Raw genomic sequence first — 24,947 nt, forward strand, 5'->3', positions numbered from 1 at the left:
AGAATGGTTGCAATTGTAACAACTCACCAACATAAATTAACATGAAGAGTGTGTTGCCAATTACAGTGGAACCGCTACTTAAAAGCACCCCAACTTAAGAGTGTTTTGAGTTAAGAGCTGTAACTCGGTCCTGGTTTTGCTTTGATATATCAACAGCATTTTGAGTTAAGAGGGAGCACTAGCATGAAAGTACAGGGCTTCAAGGGAGCAGCCCCTGTGCCTCATGCTCTTGTCTGCTTTGGAAGATTACTATCCATTTTGCCCTCATCTGCTTTGAGGAACTTTGGGTTAGGTGATTTTATGTGTTTTTTTATTCCTGGTATGTTTGGCTTCATGAAGGGAGGGGGGAGGGAAGGAGGGAGGCTGGAATAAGTACAGTGTGAAGAAAATTATACTTCTGCCTCTTCACTTTATGCTTTGAGCTTCTTTACCACAAGTTAGTGCTTATACCATTTTAAAGTTGACGTTGTGAATGTGCATGTATATATTATTTGTCATTTATAAAGTACATTTTCTTATTTAAAAACGTGGGGGAGGGGGGAGGTCAGGGGGCCAGAACGGATTAATAGCATTTCAATGCATTTTAGTGGGAAAATTGTACAGAAACATCAATTGCATATTGACTTTTGAGAACGCTTTGAATTGCATATGGTGGCTGCACAACTCCAGGCATTCTTGGTAGATACTGATTTTCTGGATCCGGCGCAGTCTGGCTTCAGGCCAGGGCATGGTACCGAGACAGCCTTGGTCGCCTTAGTCGATGATCTACGCCGGGAACTGGAGAGGGGAAGTGTGTCCCTGCTGGTTCTGCTGGACCTCTCAGCGGCCTTCGATACTGTCGATCACAGTATCCTTCTGGGATGCCTTGCCAGGATGGGGCTCGGGGGTACTGTTCTGCAGTGGCTCCGGTCCTTTCTGGAGGGTTGTTCCCAGATGGTGTCATTGGGGGACGCCTGCTCGATCCCACAACTGTTGTCTTGTGGGGTCCCGCAGGGCTCTGTATTGTCTCCCATGTTGTTTAACATCTACATGAAGCCTTTGGGAGAGATCATCCGGAGTTTTGGGGTGCGGTGTCATCTGTACGCAGATGATGTCCAGCTCTGTCACTCCTTCCCACCTGTCACTAAGGAGGCTGTTCAAGTCCTGAACCGATGTCTGGCCGCTGTGTCAGACTGGATGAGGGCCAACAAATTGAATCCAGACAAGACAGAGGTCCTCCTGGTCAGTCGTAAGGCTGAACAGGGAATAGGGTTACAGCCTGCGTTGGACGGGGTCGCACTCCCCCTGAAGACACAGGTTCGCAGTCTGGGGGTTCTCCTGGACTCATCGCTGAGCCTGGAGCCTGTCACGACCCAGGCTGCAGAGCACCAATAACCATACACAGAGGCCAGAATCTATCTAATATCTTTATTAAGGAAATAAGTAAAGGCAATAAAAATAAGTGTAGAATATAGTTCAGAAGATGTCCTTTCAGGAAAGGTCAAATATAGTCCAGGAAAACAATGTCCAATATGAAATAGTAAGGTCCAAAGTTGTAATCCAGTAACCGAAACACTCACTTTGCCAAGCAGAGTGAGGGGAGATGACAAGGTCCTTTAATCCATGAAACTTAGGCAAGGCAAGGAAATAGCTTGATTCTTGGTACACAAAGCTTGATTCAAGGCAACAAGGAACGAGGAACAGGGACAAGATCCGTGGTAAATACTTGGCAAGGTCCGGGAAGCAAGGCAAGGTCCTGGAAGGCAAGGCTGAGTCCTAGGAAACAAGGCAAGGTCCGTGAAGCAAACAAGGCTGGGAACGTGAACGTAGGCTTGGAAACAGGAACGAGGCTTGGAAACTGGAGTAGCGCTGTCCACACACAACCTACTCCAGTAGCTGACGAATTGACTCCGCAAGATTCCTTCGGGGCAAGGAACCTAAATAGGGTCTCGTTTTCCCACCAAAGAACACTTCTCTGGGGAATCAGAACCGAAAGTCAATCTCTGTGTCCAGATGCATGACTCCCTAGAATTTCTCATGGAAGCAGTCTTAATCAGCTGAATGCCTGGCTGCGATTCTCAGGCTTCTGCGATTAGCCTGCTGAACTCCTTTTTGTTGTTGATAATAACTACGGCGAGAAAATGGGGGAGATTCTGACTCAGGGCTTGTTTGGCAGATTTCTGGAAGGCAAACCTCTTGCAGGTGCAAGGGCTCCAATTCAGGCTGGGAAAGTTCCAATTCTGGCTGAAATGGTGGAAAACCCAAGTTTTCCTCTTCATCTGTCACAACAGCGTTAGGAACGGGACTACATGGCCCATGAGTCATCACAGAGCCCCAGGTCTCGGCGGTGGCCAGGGGAGCATTTGCACAACTCAGACTTGTGTGCCAGCTGCGCCCGTTCCTTGGGAGGTCTGACTTGGCCACGGTGGTCCACGCTCTGGTTACATCTCGTTTGGACTACTGCAACGCACTCTACATGGGGTTGCCTTTGAAGACGGCCCGGAAGCTCCAACTAGTACAATGGGCGGCAGCCAGATTAATAACCGGGGCAGCTTACAGGGAGTGCACAACCCCCCTGCTAAGCCAGCTCCACTGGCTGCCGATATGCTACCGAGCCCAATTCAAAATGCTGGTCTTGACCTATAAAGCCCTAAACGGTTCTGGCCCAATCTACTTGTCCGAACGTATCTCCTCCTATGAACCAGTAAGATCACTAAGATCATCTGGAGAGGCCCTGCTCTCGGTCCCACCTGCCTCACAGGCGCGGCTGGTGGGAACGAGGGACAGGGAACATTACACGCATACATCCTTACATGTTTAGGTCTCCTGTAGATTGGCATTAATCAGGCATCACAAAGAGCTTAGGATTCACTGTCCAAGGGACAGTTTGTTCAAACAATTGCATTAGGTGTTGGGCTTTTGTTCAATTTTAGGGTGAAGGTAAGCACATTTAAGGCTCTGTCTACTATTTTTCTTTCCATCCTCTCTTTATTGGAGTCTTTTTTTTCTTTTTTCTTTGCAAGGAATTACATTTCAGGCTCCCCCCCCCCCCTTTCTTTCTTCACATTTCCTGAAGTCTTGACAAAAACCCAGCATTCTTCTGCTGGATATGGCAGCTGGAAATTGCAGTCCAGAGATACCTAGAAGACTGTGTGATATTTGTGATATATTTGAGCACATCCATGAGGATGCCTGATAGCTGAACTAGAGGGATTAGATTAGGTTTTCTTTGATAGAACAGCTAGTCATCTAATGGTTTCCTGTACTAATACATTCTTTTGCTGATGTTGCCAGCTACCGTACATGTGAGGGAAGGGGAAGAGAGAAGCAGGCAGGCAGAGAGACAGAAAGAGAGTGAGAATAGCCATCTTAAATAAAAACTACTGAACCATTGAAAGGCAAAAGTGCTAGGAAGTGACTGAAATGAACTGTTACACAACCTTATTTTTTCAAGATGAAATTTTCCTGCATTGTTGCAAGGAATCCATGCATCTCACCTGTTGCCCAACACTGGAAGGCGTTTTATCAATGAGATAACTCTTTCTCCAATTTGAATTTTGGGAGAAAAGGTTGTATTTTTGTTTCTCAGCAAGAATTAACATTTGTAGAGCTATACAAAATTATAAGTGCCATTATTGTGCTGAACTATATTAATGTTTTCAAAGATGAAACTACAATCTTAAAAAATAAAATGTTGCTTGCCTTTATTCGGTGTAAAAAATAAAATTGCACAGGGCTGATCCAGGTGAACTTGAGGTAAAGCTTCTTGATGTGGCATTCCCACAGACTAACCCAATTCAGGGGGGAAACTTGAATCCTGAAACTATTCTCCTCCTTTAGGGACAGTTCAGACAGCTGTAGCCACCTGCAGTTATCTCAACAACCATTCTATGCTCTCTGGGCTCAGCCCAGGGATGCAGGATGGCTTTCCCTTCCCATGTCACAGTTCGCCTCCTCCTTCCTCTCAGCCTCCTTCACAATTCACAAGATTCACCAGAAGGATTGTGGACACTTGAGAGTACGGTAGATGTCACCCCCCCCCCCGGGGTGGGGGCGGGGGCGGGGGAAGGGTCAGTGCTAGATCTAGGACCAATGAGACCCTGTGCTAGTTAAGTTCTGAGTCCCCTTGCTTAGTCCCTGAAGCAGGTAAGTCCAGTAGATCTACACTGCCTGCTTTGTGGCACACTCCCATAGACAGTCTGGAATAGCTCCGAAAAAGAATACCTTCAAATTTAGAATTGCACCACATAAGCAAAATCCATCATAAAATTTTTTTGACAGGAAGATAAGGCCAATGGGGCCCTGTGCTTAATTACACACACCCACTAAGCACAATGGTAAATCCGGCACTGGCCCCTACCCAGTGGTGCCAATCTATGTTTGGTGCAGCTGGGCAGCAGGAAGTCCCTGACATCACAGAGGCAGCTCAAGGACTTCCTTTCAAACTCACTTTTAGGGTCCGTGTAGAACCACATTGAGAAAACAAAGTTGCAGACATATGCTTTTTTTCTACTACAACTATTTCCTCGAATTCATGGAATTGTGTATGCATAGACTGTGTGTATGATTAGACATAGAAATGCAAAACCTGTGGGATTTGGTACTGAGGTAAAAAGATTGATTTTAACAATGGTTGTTGGGGCATAAAAACAGGAAATATGTTTTCTAAAGCCAGGAAGAATAGATAACCAAATGAATGGTGGATGGAGTTATTGGAATGTAGTGTGATGCTGGCTGGGAATCAAAAAAGAGATGTGATGAACTGTCCAGGAGGACCAGTTCATCATGAGGCTGTGGTGTTATAATATGTGTAGTGTGTCCGGAAACTACTGTCTCTGTTTGACTGTCAACGGACTAAAAATGTGTGGATATATCCCAATTCTGCTGTTTTTCTTTCCAATCTTCCCTTGTAGTTATTTAAATTCAAGGACAGCTGTTTTGATGTCATCGATGGAATACCCAGGAAAATGAATATGTTATGCAACTGTTGTAAACTGTATTTTACTTTTATAAATATTTTTACAATCTATTTTAAATATTGTTAACAATTTAATTTGGTTTTAATATTGAATTTTTGTATATTGTAATTGCAATCATTAAATGTACTACCTGCCTTGAACCCCAGTCTTGGAAAGAAGGCAAGATACAAATAAAGTTAACTAGTACTACAGAAATAGTATTGTGGAGTTCAGTACCTCAGCTTGTACCATTGCTGTATTGGAGAGAATAATAATACTCTGTTAAGTGAGAAAAATGGATTTGCAGGTCAAGATGGATTTGTATGTCAGCACTATGGTGTGGGAATTTAACTGTGATCTTTAGGGTTCATGCAAGATTGTTCTTTAACTTGGAAATGAAAAGGGGAGGAATCTTGTGCTAGCTACTCAGGAATATGTCAAGATTCAGCTTTAATTAGATCCAAACCCAATAGAGCAAAATGCAGAACTGAATTTGAAGAAACATGCATAAAGTTGAACTTGAATTATCATTTCCAGTTACACTTTATTGTTTCATATTTAGTAAAGGTTCACCTTTTTTATGAAGTGTGCCTAGCCAAGAAATGTAGAGTTGCATCAACAATAGAACTGTCCTTGCTTAACTGCCATTGGCTTTCATTACAATGGCATCATATAACCATGAAGCCACCTTACATTCAATCAAACCACTGGTCCATCCAGACCATTGAACTATACAGTCATTATAAACCCCATAATAAATTAATGGTTTTGTGTAAGATCACTGCTTGCTTTCTTGTATCTATTTAAATTTCTATGCTCATTCAAAGAATAGGTTATTTTTATGAACACACGCAGACACACACATTTGTGCATAATGATTTAAACTATTAAAAGATCTAATACGTTGGATAGTACAGTATATTCAACTCTAAAATTTCTCACTCAACTATGTAAGTGTTTATAGTTTGTGAGAAATAATCTTTCTTTGCAGAATATTTTTGAAGCTTGAAATCAAGTTTTGGTAGGGATTTCTTCACTATCAGTAGAAAGCTGCGCTCTTTGCGTGACAAGACCTCTGGTGGTATTTACTTGTCATGGAAAGGAAATACTAAAACATCTTGAGACTATTAGGAATGGAGGAAGCATAACTGCTTTTATACAAAAAATACTGGCTCTTCTTCTAGTTCATGTTTGACTAAATGGAAGAAATGTGGTGTGCTCCAAGATGTAGAGGATGGTGTTCAGAAGATTTACATGTTTCTCTAACTCCTTTGATGCTCAGAGGAAATTGTTTCTTAAAACTTTTGAAACAGAGTCTTAGGTTCCCTGGCACTCCCTCCCATCCCCTCACTGCAGGGGAGAAAGTAGTGTCTGATCTAGGCCGGATTGAGTTTATTTGAATGCAATAACTCCCTGTCGCCGTTCATCTTCCAAACCTGTATATTTGGTTTTGGCATCAAGGAGACACCACAATCAAGTAAATGGGGAACAGGCTGGATTAGACATCTTTTTCCTTACAATTAAAGGGAAGGGCAGGGGTTCATTGGTATCCAAGAGGCTAAAGAACTGAAGATCTGAATAAGCCTCTTGCCTTTGCAGAAAAGCATAGGCAAAACAAAAACAAACGATGCCAACAAGGCAACAATAGGTTAGCCAAGCTTTCTAAAAAGGCAAGTTGGTAAAATAAACATGAAACCTCAGTTGCCCTGATTGTTGTACTTTGTTATCTTGTATGATGGAACAAACCTTATATATATCAATATAGTCTTTAAGGAAGTGCTTTAGAAATGTTACTTCCCTTATTTTTTGCCAGCTTGAATTACAAATACTATAGAATACTAGGGGTGCGCAAAGCTTCGGAGCTCCCTTTCATAATTCGGAGATTTGGACAACTCAGAAATACAAATCTCTGAATTATTAGTAGGAAATGACCCCATTTACTAATTGAAACACAAGCCTCCAAATCTTTCAGAGAGATTCGTAAAAGATTTGTTGATTCGGAGATAGGCCGGCACTGCTGGCAGTGGCTTTCTCTTCCTGAAAATAGCGGAGGGCCTTGCCTCCTCCTCCTCCTCCATCGGCAGTTTCTCCCAGAGCCAAGACTCCCCTTGGAGATAAAAATGGGCATTCCGAAGCAACACGCGTGAATGGATGGGGCCATGAGGGGAAGTGTTGGTGGGAAGAGGGATGGAGGCCTAGCAGCCCCCTCCTCCTCACTGTCAGCCCACCCCCCCCCCCCAGCATCTGTGTGTCTAACACCAAAGTTATATTTTCCAAGTTACCACTCCCTCTCCAAACTTTACAGGCCTTACCTTCCCCTTAGTTGTCTTCAAACTGCAGCCCTTTCTTCTGGTGCGAGCAGAATTCTGGGAAATGTATTTTGAGAAGGCTAGGACCTCTGTAGCAGAGTATTCAAAAGGTCCCATCCTAAGCTATATTTCCCAGAATTCTGCTCGTGCCAGAGGAACATGGCTGCCCACGTTAAAGCCCCAGTGTAGGTTAATCACATGTGCTTCAATTGAAGCAAATCTTAAAAATCAGTGGATAGACTGATTGTTCTGAAACTTGGTAGGCTTGCTGCCCTGCTCATGTTGTCTCACTGTACCACAATTTGAATGGATATACATCTTGTAGGTATTTGAAATACTTTTAATTGGAAAAAAAATTAAATTCCAAGAAATTAGTAGATGAATGAAGCTTTCTGACACTTCATAAGATTTATGCCCTTCTTATGTTGCCTCACTGTGCAGAAATTCAAGGGGATACCTTTTAAAAAAGAAGTTGTAGAAACTTAAAACTCATGATAGAGGAGAAATCTGTGTAAATAGATTTTCTTCATTTTCAAACTCTTTCCTTCAATAAGTACATTGGCTGTCTATTGCTAGCAACTGATTGAAGTAATAAGGCTAATTCCATCTTTTTAAGCCAGTGGTTTTCAACTTGTGGGTCCCCAGGTGTTTTGGCCTACAACTCCCAGAAATCCCAGCCAGTTTACCAGCTGATAGGATTTCTGGGAGTTGAAGGCCAAAATATCTAGGGACCACAGGTTGAGATCCACTGTTTTAAGCAAAATAAAAATGTGTATTTTGAACAAATACTGGTATTGGGATGATCACTTGGAAAAGAGACACTTTTTCATGGTAAGTGATCACCAGCTGAAATTTTTTCACTCACATAATGTAGGAAGAGTCTTGTCCTACTGTTGTTTCTTTTTAAAATCCAGACATAATGGTTGTTTGGTGGACAGGAAGATTTTCAGTGTCCATGAACAGAATTAGGCAGCAACTTCAAAACAAAGGGAATCTTGTATGGATATATTGTAACCAACTTGTTAGTAAACCAGGAAATTGATGGTTGGTCTTAGTTAAGCTGTGCTATGGAATACTTTTTGACCTTATCTGGAACCAAATGGAAAACCAAGGTTCGAAACCACATTTTCAACCAAAACCAAACCAGAAGAGAAACAGAAAGGTCACAGTTTGTTTCCTTAATACTCAGAATTATAGTTGGCATACAAAATAGAATTAAGCTGAATAGAAGGATATTTGTACTGTCCTTTTGGTTAATGTCAACTTTTTAAAATGATGGTTTGATCCACAAATCAGTCAGTCATCACAACAATGCAATGATGTGGTTTTATATGTAAACCATGAATGCAAAAAAAAAAAAACTTGAGTGGTGGAATCATGGTTGCCTTACAAGTATGGCAGCTCTACAGGTCTGGCATCAGCCACACTAATAAAATCAAATCCAATGCTGTTTTATGACCTTGAATTTATGTGACTACAGAAGATCAAAGGATTTCTGTCCCACTGGACTACAAGGTCTATAGTTCATGGCAAAAAAAAGAGAGAGGGAAAAAACTCATCAAAAAGAACATTTTAGTTGTGAGGCTTTTCATTTTAATCAGCTATAGCAATAAAGAGCTGCTAGGTGTCCAAAAACATTCTCCAAGATCACAGACAAAAGCACCTTTTCATACACTCCACATTCTTATTTAGATCCATACAATGTTTCTGGTTTGCTCATGCTCTTGAACCTTCTCATGCTATAATTTGTTCTGCACATACCTTTTTTTCCTCCCTTAATTTTCCCCTCAATTTAAACATGAAAAGTTTCAGAACATGGGAAGATTAATGGTGCAAGAAGCTTTCACTTTAATATTAAGGTGCTACAAGTTCTCAGAATAGAACTTAATTGTAATTGCAGCTGAGTATTCCAGGGTGGCCCCACTCCACAGAGTGAAATAGTTATATGCTAGAGGACTGTGGCTTTCTCATTGGCAAGAATAGCAAGATATATCTATCTGCTGTGTCTATAAAAAGGGGTTGAAAGCAGCAGCCGTTCTGCTGAAAAAACATTTTGGTGTCATTAAGGTAGTTCATGCTTTCTGCGCCTCTCACTTGTGTTAAAAACACACTGCAGAATTATAGCAGTTTGACACCACATTAACTGCCATGGCTTGGTATAGAATTCTGGGAATTGCAGTTTTGAGAGATATATACTTTTTATCTTTGAGAGCGCTGGTGATGTAACAAACTATATCCTAGGATTCCAAAGAATGGAACTATTATAGCAGTTAAAAGGATTTCAAACTGTTAGAATTCTGCAATAGGGATTGTCTCTTACTAGACAAAAGGAACCAAAGTTATCAACAATGGAAATTTTGCACAATCCAGTGCCTGGAATAACTGCACAGTGCCTGGAATAAATGCTGTTTTAGTTTTCCTGGATCTAGAATTATGTCATATACATTTGACAACACACATGCCTGGTCTGAGCTTGTTAAACATAACTAAACATTATCTTCCATGCAATTTGCCAAAGCTTGTCTCTCTTCACTGACAGATGCAAGCAGAGAAAACAACAGCCTTGACTCTTGGGAGTTTTAACAAGGCTTGGTCTGCACAAATAGTAGAATAATGTGATTCCCTGTTGCTCAGAATCATTGTCTGCTGAAGTTGAGTAGTATCCTGAAGCAGAGTGCACTGCACTCCTTCCAGGGGCAAGGGAAATACCATTTTTGAATGCTCTTGAATATTAAGCAAGTATTGCAATATTGTTGTTGTTGTTGTTGTTGTATGACACAGCAAACAAGATAGATATGCTGGATTTCATATCACAAAATCACAAGTCGAACACTTCCCAAGTGTCTAGGACTTTGTGATGTATTTTCGGATGATGCGTGCAGATCCCAGTAGGGTGGCCTTTTGCAGTTGGCAGATCGTAATTTTGTCAATGTCTATTGTTTCCAAATGCCGACTGAGATCTTTTGGCATGGCACCCAATGTGCCCATCACCACCGGGACCACCTGCACTGGTTTCTGCCAGAGTCTTTGCAGTTCAATCTTGAGGTCCTGATCGCGGCTGAGTTTTTCCTGTTGTTTTTCATCAATGCAACTGTCACCTGGGATGGCAACATCAATGAACCAAACCTTTTTCTTTCCCACAACTGTGATGTCTGGTGTGTCGGGTTCCAGAACTTTGTCAGTCTGTGTCACGACCCAGGCTGCAGAGCACCAATAACCATACACAGAGGCCAGATTCTATCTAATATCTTTATTAAGGAAATATATAAAGTTAATAAAAGCAAGTGTATGAAATAGTCCAGAAGTAGACCTTTCAGGGAAGGTCAAAATTAGTCCAAGAAAACAATGTCCAATATGAAATATTAAGGTCCAAAGTTGTAATCCAATAACCGAAACACTCACTTTGCCAGGCAAAGTGAGGGGAGATGACAAGGTCCTTTAGTCCATGAACTTGAGCAAGGCTAGGAAATAACTTGAAACAAGGCTTGATACAAGGCAACAAGGAACGAGGAGCGAGAACAAGGTCCGTGGAATTACTTGGCAAAACCCGGGAAACAAGGCAAGGCTGAGTCCTGGAAAACAAGGCAAGGTCCGTGGAGGTAAACAAGGCTGGAAACGGGAGCGAAGGCTTGGAATCAGGAACAAGGCTTGAAACAGGAACGAGGCTTGGAAACGGAGCGCGCTGTCCACACACAACTTACTCCAGTAGCTGACGAATTGACTCCGCAAGATCCCTTTGTGGGTAAAACACCTAAATAGGGTCTAGTTTTCCCACCAAAGAACAGTTCACTGGGGAACCAGAAACGAAAGCTAATCTCTGAGTCCAGATGCATGACTCCTTAAAGTTTCTCATGGAAAACAGGCTTAATCAGCTAAATTCTTAGCAGCTATCCTAGCACTCCTGCGAGAGGCCGCTTGAACTCCTCTCTGTTGTTTACAAAACTCGTGGCGAGAAAACACAGGAGATTTAGGCTCAGGGCTTGTTTGACAGACTTCTGGAAGACAAATCTCTTGCAGGTGCAAGGTTCCCAGATCTGGCTGGGAAGGTTCCAATTCTGACTGAGACGGTGAAAAACCCAAGTTCTCCTCTTCATCTGGGACTACAGTGCCATGAATGGGATTACATGGCCCATGACTCATCACACTATCCCCCTCCTCAAGCCCCCTCTCAAACTGGGACTCTCTCCCCGAGGCGCGAGGCCGCGGCTTGGCGGGATAGGTCTGATGGAAGCGGCGGGTTAGATCAGGAGCATGGACTGTGGAAGCGTCTTCCCAAGAGCGTTCCTCGGGGCCAAAACCCACCCAGTCAATGAGATATTGTAGGCGGCGGCGGTGAAAGCGAGAATCCAAAATGTCCTGAACCTCAAACTCCTCCTCTCCATCTACCCAAACAGGAGGGGGGGCCGGCCGGTCTGTATCAGGGCGCGCACCATCCGCCGGAAGGAGTAGGGAACGATGGAACACTGGATGAATGCGCATTGAGCGCGGAAGTTGGAGTTTGAAAGTCACGGGGTTAAGTTGCGCCACCACTGGATAGGGGCCAATGAAACGGGCATCTAACTTCCGGCAAGGGCGATGGGAGGGCAAAAAGCGAGTGGACAGAAGAACCCGGTCTCCTACCTTGATTTCGGGGCCCGGCTGGCGATGTTTGTCCGCGTGACGTTTATAGTCCTCCTTGGCTTGGTCTAGTTGCTGGAGCAAGAGTTGTTGCACCGCTGTGAGTTCCTGCAGCCAGTCCTCTGCTGCGGGAACTTCTGAGGTTTCAATGACAGGAGGAAAGAAACGTGGATGGAAGCCGTAGTTTGCAAAGAACGGGGTTTCTTTAGTAGAAGCCTGGACCCCATTGTTGTAGGCAAACTCTGACAACGATAACAGGGAAGCCCAATTGTCCTGTTGGTAGTTCACATAACAGCGAAGGTATTGTTCCAAAGTGGCATTGGTGCGCTCAGTTTGCCCATCTGTTTGGGGATGATGAGCCGAAGATAAACGAGAGTCTATGCCCAATAGTTTTTGTAGTGCTTTCCAGAAACGAGAGGTGAATTGGGACCCACGGTCTGTGACCAAACTCTTGGGCAATCCATGCAATCTGAAAACATGTTGGAGGAATAGATCTGCAGTCTCTTTGGCCGTGGGAAGGCCTTCACAGGGAATGAAATGGGCTAACTTGGTGAAAAGGTCCACCACCACTAGGATTGTGGTGAATCCACAGGAAGGTGGTAGATCAGTGATAAAATCCGCAGAGATTATTTCCCATGGGTGGGATGGGGTAGGGAGGGGATGCAGAAGCCCTGAGGGCTTCTCCCTTCTTGTCTTGGAGCGCTGGCATACTGGGCAGGTGTTGACATATTTTTCCACATCCTTGCGGATCTTGGGCCACCAGAAATCTCTTAGGATCAAATGCATAGTTTTGAATAGTCCGAAATGCCCTGCTGGCTTGCAGTCATGACACAGACGAAGTGCCTTTTCTCTGCCCGGTCCTGGGGGGATGTAAACATGATTTCTATAGCAAAGTAGCCCATCCTTAAGCGAAAAGGGAAAATGTAGTCCTTGGCGAAGTTGGTCCTGTGCCCAGGCATCTACTTGCTGGCTGGCCCTGATTTCCTGAGCACAAAGGGGCCCTGGAGTAGAGGGAGTTGATTCAATGGGAGTGGATTTGGTGTTTCCCACTGTGAGCGTGGCAAAGTTCTCGGGTTGTAGCAGCTGAGATTCAAAGGTCTCCTTGCGCCCTGCAGCGTATTCCGGTTTTCGTGACAGAGCATCTGCTTGCTTGGTCTGGGCTGGGGTTACATAATGAATTTGGAAGTTAAAACGTTCAAAGAATAAAGCCCAGCGTTGTTGCCTCTGATTTAGCTTGCGGGCAGTTCTTAGATGCTCTAGATTCCGATGATCAGTATGGACTTCAATGGGAAATTTGGCCCCTTCTAACCAATGTCTCCAAGTTTCAAAGGCTGCCTTTATGGCCAATAGTTCCTTTTCCCAAATGGTGTAGTTTCTCTCTGGTGCGGTCAATTGACGGGAATAAAAGGCACAAGGATGAAGATGATCTCCCACCGGTTGTAGGAGTACAGCCCCAATTGCCACATCGGAGGCGTCCGCCTGCACGACAAAAAGGGTTTCAGGATCTGGATGCTGAAGGATTGGCTGGGACGTGAATAATTTCTTTAGTTGCTGGAACCCTTTCTCTGCTTGATCTGTCCAGCGGAAGGGCTGTTTCCCACGGATGCAGCTGGTGATTGGGTCAGACCAGCGGGCAAAGTCTGGAATGAACTTGCGATAGTAGTTCGCGAACCCCAAGAATCGTTGCACCTCTTTCTTGTTGGTGGGCGCCCGCCATTCCAATACTGCTGAAACCTTTGCCGGGTCCATGGAGAGCCCTAGTGGCGAGACGCGGTACCCCAGGAAATCTACCTCTTGTAGATCAAAAGCACATTTTTCCAGCTTGGCATAAAGTCCATGATCTCGCAATCGTTGTAACACCATTCTGACGTGGTTCTCATGTTCTGATTGTGATCTAGAAAACACCAAAAAATCGTCCAGGTAGATGATCAAGAACCGATCTAGATAATCCTGAAAGATGTCATTGACAAAATGTTGGAACGTTGCGGGAGCTCCACATAATCCATAATTCATAACTCGGGACTCGAATAATCCGAATTTAGTCTGGAAGGCGGTCTTCCACTCGTCCCCTTCTCTGATGCGAACTAGATTATACGCCCCCCGAAGATCCAGCTTGGTGTAGACCTTGGCTCCTCGAAGTCGGTCTAGTAGGTCCGAGATTAAGGGCAGGGGATAGCTGTTCCGCTTAGTGATATTGTTCAATGCTCTATAGTCCACCACCAAGCGTAATTCCCCGGATTTCTTTTTCACAAACATCACTGGGGAAGCGGCTGGGGATTGAGAGGGTCTGATGAATCCCTTGCGAAGGTTTGACTCTATAAACTCCTTGAGAGCTTCTTGCTCCGGTTCAGTCAGGGAGTAGAGATGTCCTCGCGGGATCGGGGCCCCCTCCACCAAGTCAATGGCACAGTCATAAGGTCTATGTGGGGGTAATCTCTCGGCCTCTTTTTCATTGAATACATCCCAATATTCTGAGTACTTCTTGGGCAAGGTGATAATGGGTTCAGTGTCTGTGGCATGGCAGACCTTGGCTACAAGGCAATGGTTTTGGCAATATTTTGAAGCAAACTGCAGTTCTCTGTTGGACCAGGAGATGCTTGGGTCGTGAAGTGTCAGCCATGGAATTCCCAAAATCACAGGGAAATGGGGAACCTCGGTAACAAAGAAGGAAATCTCTTCCATATGTTCCCTTATCCACATTCTGGTGGGTTCCGACCACTGGCTTACGGGACCCGTCTTGAGGGGGCGGCCATCGATGGCTTGCACCACACGGGCATTCTTGAAGTCATGGTATTGTAATCCCAGAGAGTCGGCATACTCTCTATCAATGAAATTGTTTGTGGCTCCTGAGTCTATCATGGCATGGACAATGACTGGCCCCTTTTTTGCTGACCACAAGGTGACCACTAGAAGAAATAGGACCCCGGTTGGCGGCTCTTGAGTGGGTTTTTTGACCGGGTTGGCGAGCCTCTCTACGCCCGGTCGCTGGCTTCCCCCGCCGGCTGTGCGCCAGCCGCCTCAGATGCCTTCGTCTCCGTGGAGGACGCCGCCGCCAGACGGGCGGCGGGCTTCCCTTTGGCTGGGCACTCTCTGGCGAAGTGGCCCCCGTTCCCGCAGTACCAACAGAGATTTAGGCGTTGGCGGCGGGCCTTCTCGGCGGCATCTAACCTGGGACGCACATTGCCCAACTGCATCGGCACCTCCTCGCTCCCCCTGGGGTATGGGGCTGGTGGTGGGGGTCTCCATACTGGACGCGGCTGGACGCTGGTGGGAGCGGGAGGTTTCACCCCAGCTCTACCGCTCTGGCCTCGGACCCATTGTTTTCTGTTGGCAAGCATGACTTCAGCTCGTAAACATTGATCAATGAGTGCTTCAAGAGAGTGGGGGGGATCCACCTTGGAAATTTCCTCCAACATCTCGATGTTGAGACCCTCCCGAAATTGTCCTCTGAGGGCTATATCATTCCATCCGGTGCTGTGGGCCAGCACTCGGAACTCGGCTATGTACTGGGACAAGGGTCTGTCCCCCTGAGAGAGGCGCCGGAGTTTATGGCCGGCTGCCTCCAAATTGTCTTCGATCCCCCAAGTCGCCTTAATGTGATCCAAGAAGTGTTGCGCTGATCTTAGGTGTGGGGAAACTTGGTCGAACAGTGCCGTCGCCCAGTTGGCCGCTGGCCCATCTAAAAGGCTGTAGATCCACGCCACTTTGATGTCTTCTTGGGGAAACTCGGCATTGCGGGCCTCTAGATAAGCCTGGCATTGGCGACGGAAAACATGAACCTTAGAAGCTTCTCCAGAAAACTTGGTTGGCAACGCCAGGGCCGGGAGACGGATTCCGCGTTCCTTCAATCCCTTTATTTCTCCCTCCTGCGCATTGAGCTTATCACGGATGCGATCCACTTCCTCCTTGTCGATGGTGTAGCTGAGTGGCTGGCCTCCCGGTCCGGCTCCGGTAGACATTCTGGCCTAGGTTAATTGGTGCTTAGGGTGGCGGAGTCAAACTGTCACGACCCAGGCTGCAGAGCACCAATAACCATACACAGAGGCCAGATTCTATCTAATATCTTTATTAAGGAAATATATAAAGTTAATAAAAGCAAGTGTATGAAATAGTCCAGAAGTAGACCTTTCAGGGAAGGTCAAAATTAGTCCAAGAAAACAATGTCCAATATGAAATATTAAGGTCCAAAGTTGTAATCCAATAACCGAAACACTCACTTTGCCAGGCAAAGTGAGGGGAGATGACAAGGTCCTTTAGTCCATGAACTTGAGCAAGGCTAGGAAATAACTTGAAACAAGGCTTGATACAAGGCAACAAGGAACGAGGAGCGAGAACAAGGTCCGTGGAATTACTTGGCAAAACCCGGGAAACAAGGCAAGGCTGAGTCCTGGAAAACAAGGCAAGGTCCGTGGAGGTAAACAAGGCTGGAAACGGGAGCGAAGGCTTGGAATCAGGAACAAGGCTTGAAACAGGAACGAGGCTTGGAAACGGAGCGCGCTGTCCACACACAACTTACTCCAGTAGCTGACGAATTGACTCCGCAAGATCCCTTTGTGGGTAAAACACCTAAATAGGGTCTAGTTTTCCCACCAAAGAACAGTTCACTGGGGAACCAGAAACGAAAGCTAATCTCTGAGTCCAGATGCATGACTCCTTAAAGTTTCTCATGGAAAACAGGCTTAATCAGCTAAATTCTTAGCAGCTATCCTAGCACTCCTGCGAGAGGCCGCTTGAACTCCTCTCTGTTGTTTACAAAACTCGTGGCGAGAAAACACAGGAGATTTAGGCTCAGGGCTTGTTTGACAGACTTCTGGAAGACAAATCTCTTGCAGGTGCAAGGTTCCCAGATCTGGCTGGGAAGGTTCCAATTCTGACTGAGACAGTGAAAAACCCAAGTTCTCCTCTTCATCTGGGACTACAGTGCCATGAATGGGATTACATGGCCCATGACTCATCACAGTCTGGATTCGGAAGTCCCACAGTATCTTTGCGTGCTCATTTTCCAATACTTTTGCAGGTTTGTGATCACACCAGTTCTTTACTGCTGGGAGGTGGTACTTGAGGCATAGGTTCCAATGAATCATTTGGGCCACATAGTTGTACCTCTGTTTTTAGTCTGTCTGTGCGATTTTCTTACAGCATCTGAGGATATGATCAATGGTTTCGTCGGCTTCCTTGCACAGTCTGCATTTTGGGTCATCAGCTGATTTTTCGATCTTGGCCTTAATTACATTTGTTCTGATGGCTTGCTCCTGGGCTACAAGAATCAGGCTTTCTGTCTCCTTCTTCCGTGTCCCATTCGTGAGCCATAGCCAGGTCTTCTCCTTATCAGCTTTTCCTTCAATGTTGTCAAGGAACTTTCCATGCAATGTTTTGTTGTGTCAGCTGTCAGCTCTAGTTTGTAGTGCGGTTTTCTTGTACTGGTTTTTTGTCTGCTGTGCTTTGAGGAGCTTCTGATTTTTGACTTCAATCAAAGCAGGTTCTTCACTTTGCTTTACATTATTTATTTATTTATTTATTATTTTATTTATTTCCATCATTTATATGCCGCCCTTCTCACCTGAAGGGACTCAGGGCGGCTCACAATACAGTAGAAAAATAAAACATAGGAATATAAAACAATCAATTTAAAACAATCCCATAAATACATTTAAAACAGTATAATAAAATACTTAATTCATTCGTCCGCATATTATCATTATTGATACCTCGCCTTTCTCCCTGTGGAGACTCAAGGTAGCTAATACTCCACACTAGGCAAGTTTAAAAGGTACAATACAAAAGTTAAAAAGCAATTAAGTAGTAGCAGTGTTGTAAAAACAAAATTGTAATACAGTAGATGTACTAAAATGGCATTTAAAACTCATATCCCCACCCACAATATTCTTCAGCTATTATTCAACAGAATGAGAGCATGTCTACAGACATTGCCCCTAATGTACATGTGTGCTAAGATTTACCTGCTAACAAAAAGGGGAGTGATCATGATTGGCCATTCTGTGGAACTGGGGTTCTCAGTGTTACCGGGAACCCTTAATAAGTTCATCCACCTCAATGTCCCCACCTTTAGTGCTTTCCTCAACACACTGAGATTTCATTGGGATCAGATGAGCCCAAGTTGTGGGTCTAGCTCCTCCTTTCTCATAGGGAGAAAGGCTTGAGGTCCAAATCATATTCATTTTTATGTATTTATTTGCTTTTCTTAGCGCTCATCTACACAAGCATTGAAGTGGATTATAAATAGGAGGTGGCCAAACTACACATGGCCATAATCTGGGAAAATACACATAATCTGTGCAAATACACATAATCTGTGCAGACCCATGTTTTTAAAAGTTCGCAGAAAGACCAAGTTTGATAAAAAAAATGTGCTGCAATGGACCCCAGATATGCAGAAATCATGAGACTTAGTGAGATCTCAATGTGGTGCACTAGTGTGGATGGCACCAGCGCATAGCCACATTTTAAAACCCGAATCATTCCTGCACTCAGCACATGCACTGAAGTACATTCCTCAACAACGTGTGTGTGTGTGTGTGGGGGGGGGGTTGAAACCGTCCATCTGATATCCCATCAATCTGGATCATTCCAGATTAATGTGGATACCCTGGGAGGATTGCTCAGGGGCAATGGAGCCAGATGGAAACTCTCCAGAAGGTGACAGGGTTTTTAAACCCTCTTTATCTTCTCGATTAAAGACCTATGTAGAAACACCCTTCGTAGTTATATTTCAGTAACTTTCCACTTTCTGTTATCATGATGCGAATGTATTACTGTATCTACTTACATACACATTTGGATTCCATAGACATCACTTAACACAAAATAATTTAGTGTCCTTGGAATTTTTACATGTGCCATGTCTTGAATTATGTTATTCCAGGCCAGAACATTGGGAATAAACTTAAATATTGTTCTTGAAGGTTATATTAATGCAACATATGAAATAGATTACTCTGTCTGAGGTGTCTGAGGAAAGGAATTTTGATTTTTAAGCAAATTGGCATATACTTTTTTTTCTTTCTAAATAGTCTTTGATTGTTAAGCCTCTGATTGTAGTTGCTGAAATTTAAAGCAAATGTATGCTTTGTTCAAGGATTTTTCTTTTCTTTTTAAAAACACATCCAAAACCTTTAGTTGCATAGGCACATGTTTGATTCAAGGAAATTTTTCAGTTTTAAAAACACACACCACAAATGTTTGTTGCATAGCCATATTGTGTGTGTGTTATTATGTATATGTTATGAAAGGCTTTATAGCCCAAGGGGGTGGAGGAACTCCTCTCTGTTCCCTTAATTGGGGGGGGGGGGGGGCTTCCTCCATTTTTTTTAGCTGAAAAGCCCCCAAGAATGGCATTAAAACATGAATAAAACATCTTAAAACCCTAAAACAATATTTTGGCCCTGTATCTTTATATGTGCCTTTATGGAATCCCACATCTTACAGTCCTAAACCCAGAAATTTATCAGAATAGAAAGTACAGTAGAGTCTCACTTATCCAACACTCGCTTATCCAACATTCTGGATTATCCAACGCATTTTTGTAGTCAATGTTTTCAATATATCATGATATTTTGGTGCTAAATTCGTAAATACAGTAATTACTACATAGCCTTACTGTGTATTGAACTACTTTTTCTGTAAGATTTGTTGTATAACATGATGTTCTGGTGCTTAATTTGTAAAATCATAACCTAATTTGATGTTTAATAGACTTTTCCTTAATCCCTCTTTATTATCCAACATATTCACTCATCCAACGTTCTGTCGGCCCGTTTACGTTGGATAAGCGAGACTCTACTGTATATATGAATAACTTGAGGCTGTACTAGTGTATTCTTTACCAGTGTACTGACAGACCTCCGAGTGATTTCAAGTAGGATAGCAATAAATTGCAATTTGCAATTATTTAAGAGTTGCAACAAGCAAAAATATACTAGTGTAATAATAAAAACTGAGTAACCTAGAGTAGATTTGTGTTTGGAATGACTGCAAAGAAATTCTGTTCAGTGCTTGTGCTCAAATTCTTTATTATTTGGATGTATATCTGGCATACAGTTTGTGGATCTCAGAGCTCAACTAGAACTTATGCTTGAAGTACCCATTGAAAGCTCAGAAAACGTACTTTGAAGGGCTACAGCATCCAGAATCCTCTAGAAAGCAGGGCCACTCCTTTAAATCTTACTATCACTGATATGGAGTATATCTGCTGTCTTTAGTGATGGAGTACCAAAATCTCCTAAGAGGTAATTCTCTTGGGACACAGGCAGCAAAGACTTTTCTGGTCTATGAGTTTCTATACCCAGGGTTTCCCAGGACTACGGAACAGATTCAGATCATAGCTGACTCCTTCCCCCCCTTGTTACATTATTTTAATCTTCACTTAATGATCCAGAAAATGCTAATAGTAAGTGTCACAAATATCTAGCATAGCAGCTGAAAAAGAAGAAGTGTGAAACAATGTAATTAAAATTAGTGGTATTGAATTTTTCATTATGTTCATAAATTTCTTTTATTTCATTGTCAAATCGTGTATCTGATCAATTCTTCTTTAGTGTCATAATGTTGCTACCTGTTATTCTGATCAGTCATAGAGTTTGTACATAATAATAAAGTAACTAAAGATTTGAAACAATAATCATACCTCTTTCATTTTTGTTAATCTTTCACAGTCTGAATTTGAGCTCAAAGTCTTTCATGTTCGAGGAGAGTATGCATCATCAGTAGCAAAACTTGAAGATGATATTGCAAATTTGAAAAATGAACTGGACAATAAATTATGTAAAAGAAGTGAGGAAGCAAAGGATGTTTGTGTATCCACCGAGGATGATCATCCACCAAAATCATACAGAAATGTATGCATTCAGACGGACAGAGAAACCTTTATAAAACCGACTGAAGATGAAAACAAAACAGTTAAGAATAACCAAATAATACCTAAGAAACTTTCTGTACCCTTTCTGAATAACAGTGTTTCTGGCTCAACTGACCATAAAGAAGCAGAGGGTCATGGCCAAGTCTCAGGGAGTGTCACATCTCCATTGGATCAAATTGTGCTGCCTCCACCACCACCACCTCCGCCACCACCTCTACCGCCTTCACTATCTAGTTCTATCCCTCCACCACCAGCTTTACCTGGTGGCTTTGGATCTGTTCCTCCACCACCACCCCCTCCTCTTCCTGCAGCTTTGGGAACTCAGCCACCACCTCCACCACCAGGGCCTCCGCCATTAGGAGCTGGGCCTCCTCCACCACCAGGGCCTCCTCCATTAGGTGCTGGGCCTCCTCCACCACCACCACCATTTCTTGGATCTAGTGTCTTTTTACCATCAAGTCAAGGTCCACGGAAACCTACAGTTGAACCCTCCTGTCCCATGAAACCACTTTACTGGAACAGAATACAAATAAAGGATTGCAGGTAAACTGATTTCTTTTTGTTACTTTGACATACGTGATTATATTTTCAATCAGACCTGCGGTCAAGTACTGATTGATAAATACACCATTTTATTATTTTGATATATGCGAAAGGCAGCAACTGAGAACCACAAAAATAGTTTATTTTGGATGTGTCATTACTATGGAATCTTAATCATCTGTTCAAATGTAGACCCTGTGGCCTATAGAAGAACAGTAACCTGACATGAATGATTCCTAGTACAGTTTGAGGCACAAGTTGCAAAGACTGAGATCCTGTGAGACACTCTGCTTTCGGATTAGATCATGAGAGTCCCCTGACCTACTGAGGGAAGTACTGTTCTAACTACCCCTAGTGCTGTTTCTCATAAGCAATTTAAATAAAATTCAATTCATGGGTACATACAAAAAATTCAAGGAGGCAGAGATATCATCAACCATAACCAGTTTAAATATGAGTCACACTGGAATCATGAGACCTATGCAATAGCATCCAATGCTCCTGCTTCCCAATGCAGAATGTGAGACCAATCCCAGTCGCTATGCTAAGTCATGCCTAATTTATCTGTCCTTGATTCCAGTTCCTACCCTTCCCTTATTAAGAAAGAGAACATTCATGCATCCCTAGCTTACAGTGGAATGGCCCTGCTTTTGCCCCATTTAGATAGTAACAGCTCATCTTAGGCTGGATCTACATTGCAGTATAATCCATTTCAAAGCAGATAATCTGAGATCAGATACTGGATTATATGGCAGTGTAGACCCAGCCTTAGTATCAGCATCCCAGAACAGTGCCCTGCTGCACAAATTTATGTGCATCTACAAAGACAAACCACATCAGTAAGATTTATTTCCAGACATATCCCCAATTGCAGATTTAGTTGCTGAGTAACTGATTTTACTGGTTTGGTAATTCAACTTTGCACCCAATCTTAATCGCTAGATTACAACATTCTTAAGATTAGCAATCTAGGAGCATGTGATGTTTGTGCAGAAGGTTAATGGCATACAAGCCACATTTCTGGAGTGCATTGATGCCAGTTGTACAAGTTATCATATAATAAACCATCAACCATCAAACCATCACTGGATCAGTTAACACACAACCTTCTTCCTTATTTTTCTCTTTTTCATTTTATTTTCCATCTCTTTCAATCTATTGTTTTTTAAGTTTGTGAAAAGGGAACAGAGTTCCCATAGCATTTTATCCTATCTGTGCCTTGGCTTGATTTTTGCTGAATGCTGTCATGAAACAATCTGATCCCATTCAGATATTAAGCTAATGGGATATCCACCATCTGTTATCAAGCTGGTTTATTTACTTTTCACTTGCTCTATCTTGATACTTCTGTCCTTAGTTGCTAAGCCACAATTTCCTATGACATTTTCACAAGCAAGGTATGAAGCCATTGTCAGGGCCCTTCTACATTATGATTCCACTTTAATTGCCATGGTTCTGTCCAGTGGTTTCTTGGGATTTGCAGTTTAGAAGGAGGTATTTAAAATGATTAGCCAAAATGCCTCTCCAGAATACAAATCCCAGTATTAGAAAAGATGCAGCAATAATAAAGTAGAAACATAACATTATAATTGTGTAGTATGAAAGGATCCTAGCTCATGCCATATGATTATAAAATATAACCCATGTCTTTCTAAGAACATGTGGAGGAAGGAAACGAAGATTTTTTTCCCCTTGACCTATCAAATTTCAGTTCAATGTTGCAAAAGAACTTCCTCCTTATTTTTAAAGGTTGGTCAAAATAGTTTACATTGCAGAAAACGTCGCCAAATTTGAATTGATCTATCTATCATCTATCTGTTTTATGTATTATTATTTTTTGTTCTTTAGGCATATTATCAGGAAATAATAATTTGACCATCTCAGGTCTTGAAAGAGCCCAACATTTGATGTAAAATGGCAGGGAGGATAAAATGTTATGTGAGTGACGTCTGCTGGAAGAAAAATACGACTTGACTAATCAGCTTTGACTAGAGATAATTTTCTTCTGTAGTTTCCAAAGAAAAGGAAGCTAATCCCCAAAGCTTCTTTCTTACATTTACTCATAAAACCAGAGGAAAGACATTAAAACGAGGCTTTAGAAATTTCTGTAACTCTGTATTCAGTTATAGTTATTGATAGTATTATCAAAGTGAAAACTAGAGAGGGCTCCTATATCTCTGATGGTTGTGTAGAAGAGGGAATTTCAACAGGTATTCCTTGTTACCTGCTTGTGTGACAAGCAATACCTGCTGACATTCCTTCTTTTGTACAATCATTAAAACTATAGGAGCCCCCTCGAAACCTAAATACTAGCCATGAGGAGGAAATTAAGAAAATATTGCAAATAGTTGGCTAGGGTGTTTTTTCTGTCTACTCTCCATTCTGTATGTGTACATAATGCTTGCCATGAATATTAGTGGTGGTCCATCACCTTGGACAAACTGAATCCAGGAGGAGAGGGGACCACTTTGGAATGATTTTTTGCCTAAGATGAAGCAGGTTTTTCCTGAAGCAGCTCAAAGCATAGCTTTCAGGGAGCTTTGGAGACTTGAGAATACAGACATCACAATCTACTAAGAAGTTAACTTCCACTCCAAGCTCTTCAGAAAAGAAAAATGGTAACAGATGAAAGGGGAACGAGCGAGAATGTATTATCATTTGTGATGCTTAGCTCTAGCTTCTTAAAGAAATAACTTTGGCAGCCTTTCCTTGTTACTTCCAGCTAGCACATGTCCGATTGGAATAGGGAAGAAACAATTTATCAGCAGTCCAAGCTTACAGCATCTGCTAAAGTCTTTTGGCTGAGGCAGGAAGTCTTTATTTATTTATTTACATCACTTTTACCCTGCCCTTCTCACCCGGAGGGACTCAGGGTTTATCCAAAACCAGAAATTATTTCCCCATTGGAAACATGATTGCCCTCCCAAACCAGTTACATTTGCCCAAATGGCTATTATACATTGAACAGTCAAAAGGAAAACCTACTATACCTTTATGTGTAGTAGAAGAGGTTTCAGCACGTGTTACCTACTGAAATTTCCTCTTCTACATACCACAGCCTTTTCTAGTTTTATATCTGGCAGCAGTAACCAAAGGTGTGAGGCTTTACAGTATGTGCAACTATCCAAGTGGGCCATTCCTACCATTTCTGTGGCACAAACCATTTTACCTTAAAAATTGTAGTTTGCCAACCTCTATGTATATATTTCATCCAGTTCTCCTAAGACACACATGTTAAGCTCAAAGCTCACAGGCCGTATCTAACCCACCATGTCATTTTATGTGGCCCTCCAGATGCTGGACTACAACTCCGGTATTCCTCACCATTAGACATCATGACTAGAGCTGATAGAAGTTGTGATACAGTAACACCTGGAAGGCTGCAGTTTGTGATTTGAATTTAGATACAAGGATTATAGATTGATGTCTAAGTTTAAAATGTCCTTTAACCTTTTCCCAACATCAGAGCCACAGATGCTATTGGGTTGCCATTATTGCCAGTTTACTTGGTAGATAATCAAAAGTGATAGAGGTTGTTGTTCAATAACATCTGGGGGCCCACGTTGGATGAAAACTAAAGAGCACATCCACTATGTAAAACAATTCTAGTTGGCCCTCTGTATCCACAGATTCTCTGTCCATGTATTTAATGGCCCTTTGAAGGCA

At 42.9% G+C, this 24,947-nt stretch overlaps 1 protein-coding gene across 7 annotated transcripts in view; it reads left to right on the forward strand.

Moving 5' to 3' along the window:
* fmn1 (formin 1) overlaps positions 1 to 24,947 on the forward strand; it is a 222,357-nt gene that overhangs the window by 125,182 nt on the left and 72,228 nt on the right. For 6 of the 7 annotated variants that reach the window (XM_062968198.1, XM_062968197.1, XM_062968199.1 and 3 more), the window contains one exon: positions 20,536 to 21,281. In XM_062968198.1, coding sequence (XP_062824268.1) covers positions 20,536 to 21,281 — 746 coding nt within the window. Of the gene's footprint in view, positions 1 to 20,535; positions 21,282 to 24,947 lie in introns of those variants that run through there. The other variant, XR_010002060.1, reaches the window with a different exon arrangement.

Source organism: Anolis carolinensis, chromosome 1 (assembly GCF_035594765.1).
Source record: "Anolis carolinensis isolate JA03-04 chromosome 1, rAnoCar3.1.pri, whole genome shotgun sequence".
Lineage (NCBI taxonomy): Eukaryota > Metazoa > Chordata > Lepidosauria > Squamata > Dactyloidae > Anolis > Anolis carolinensis.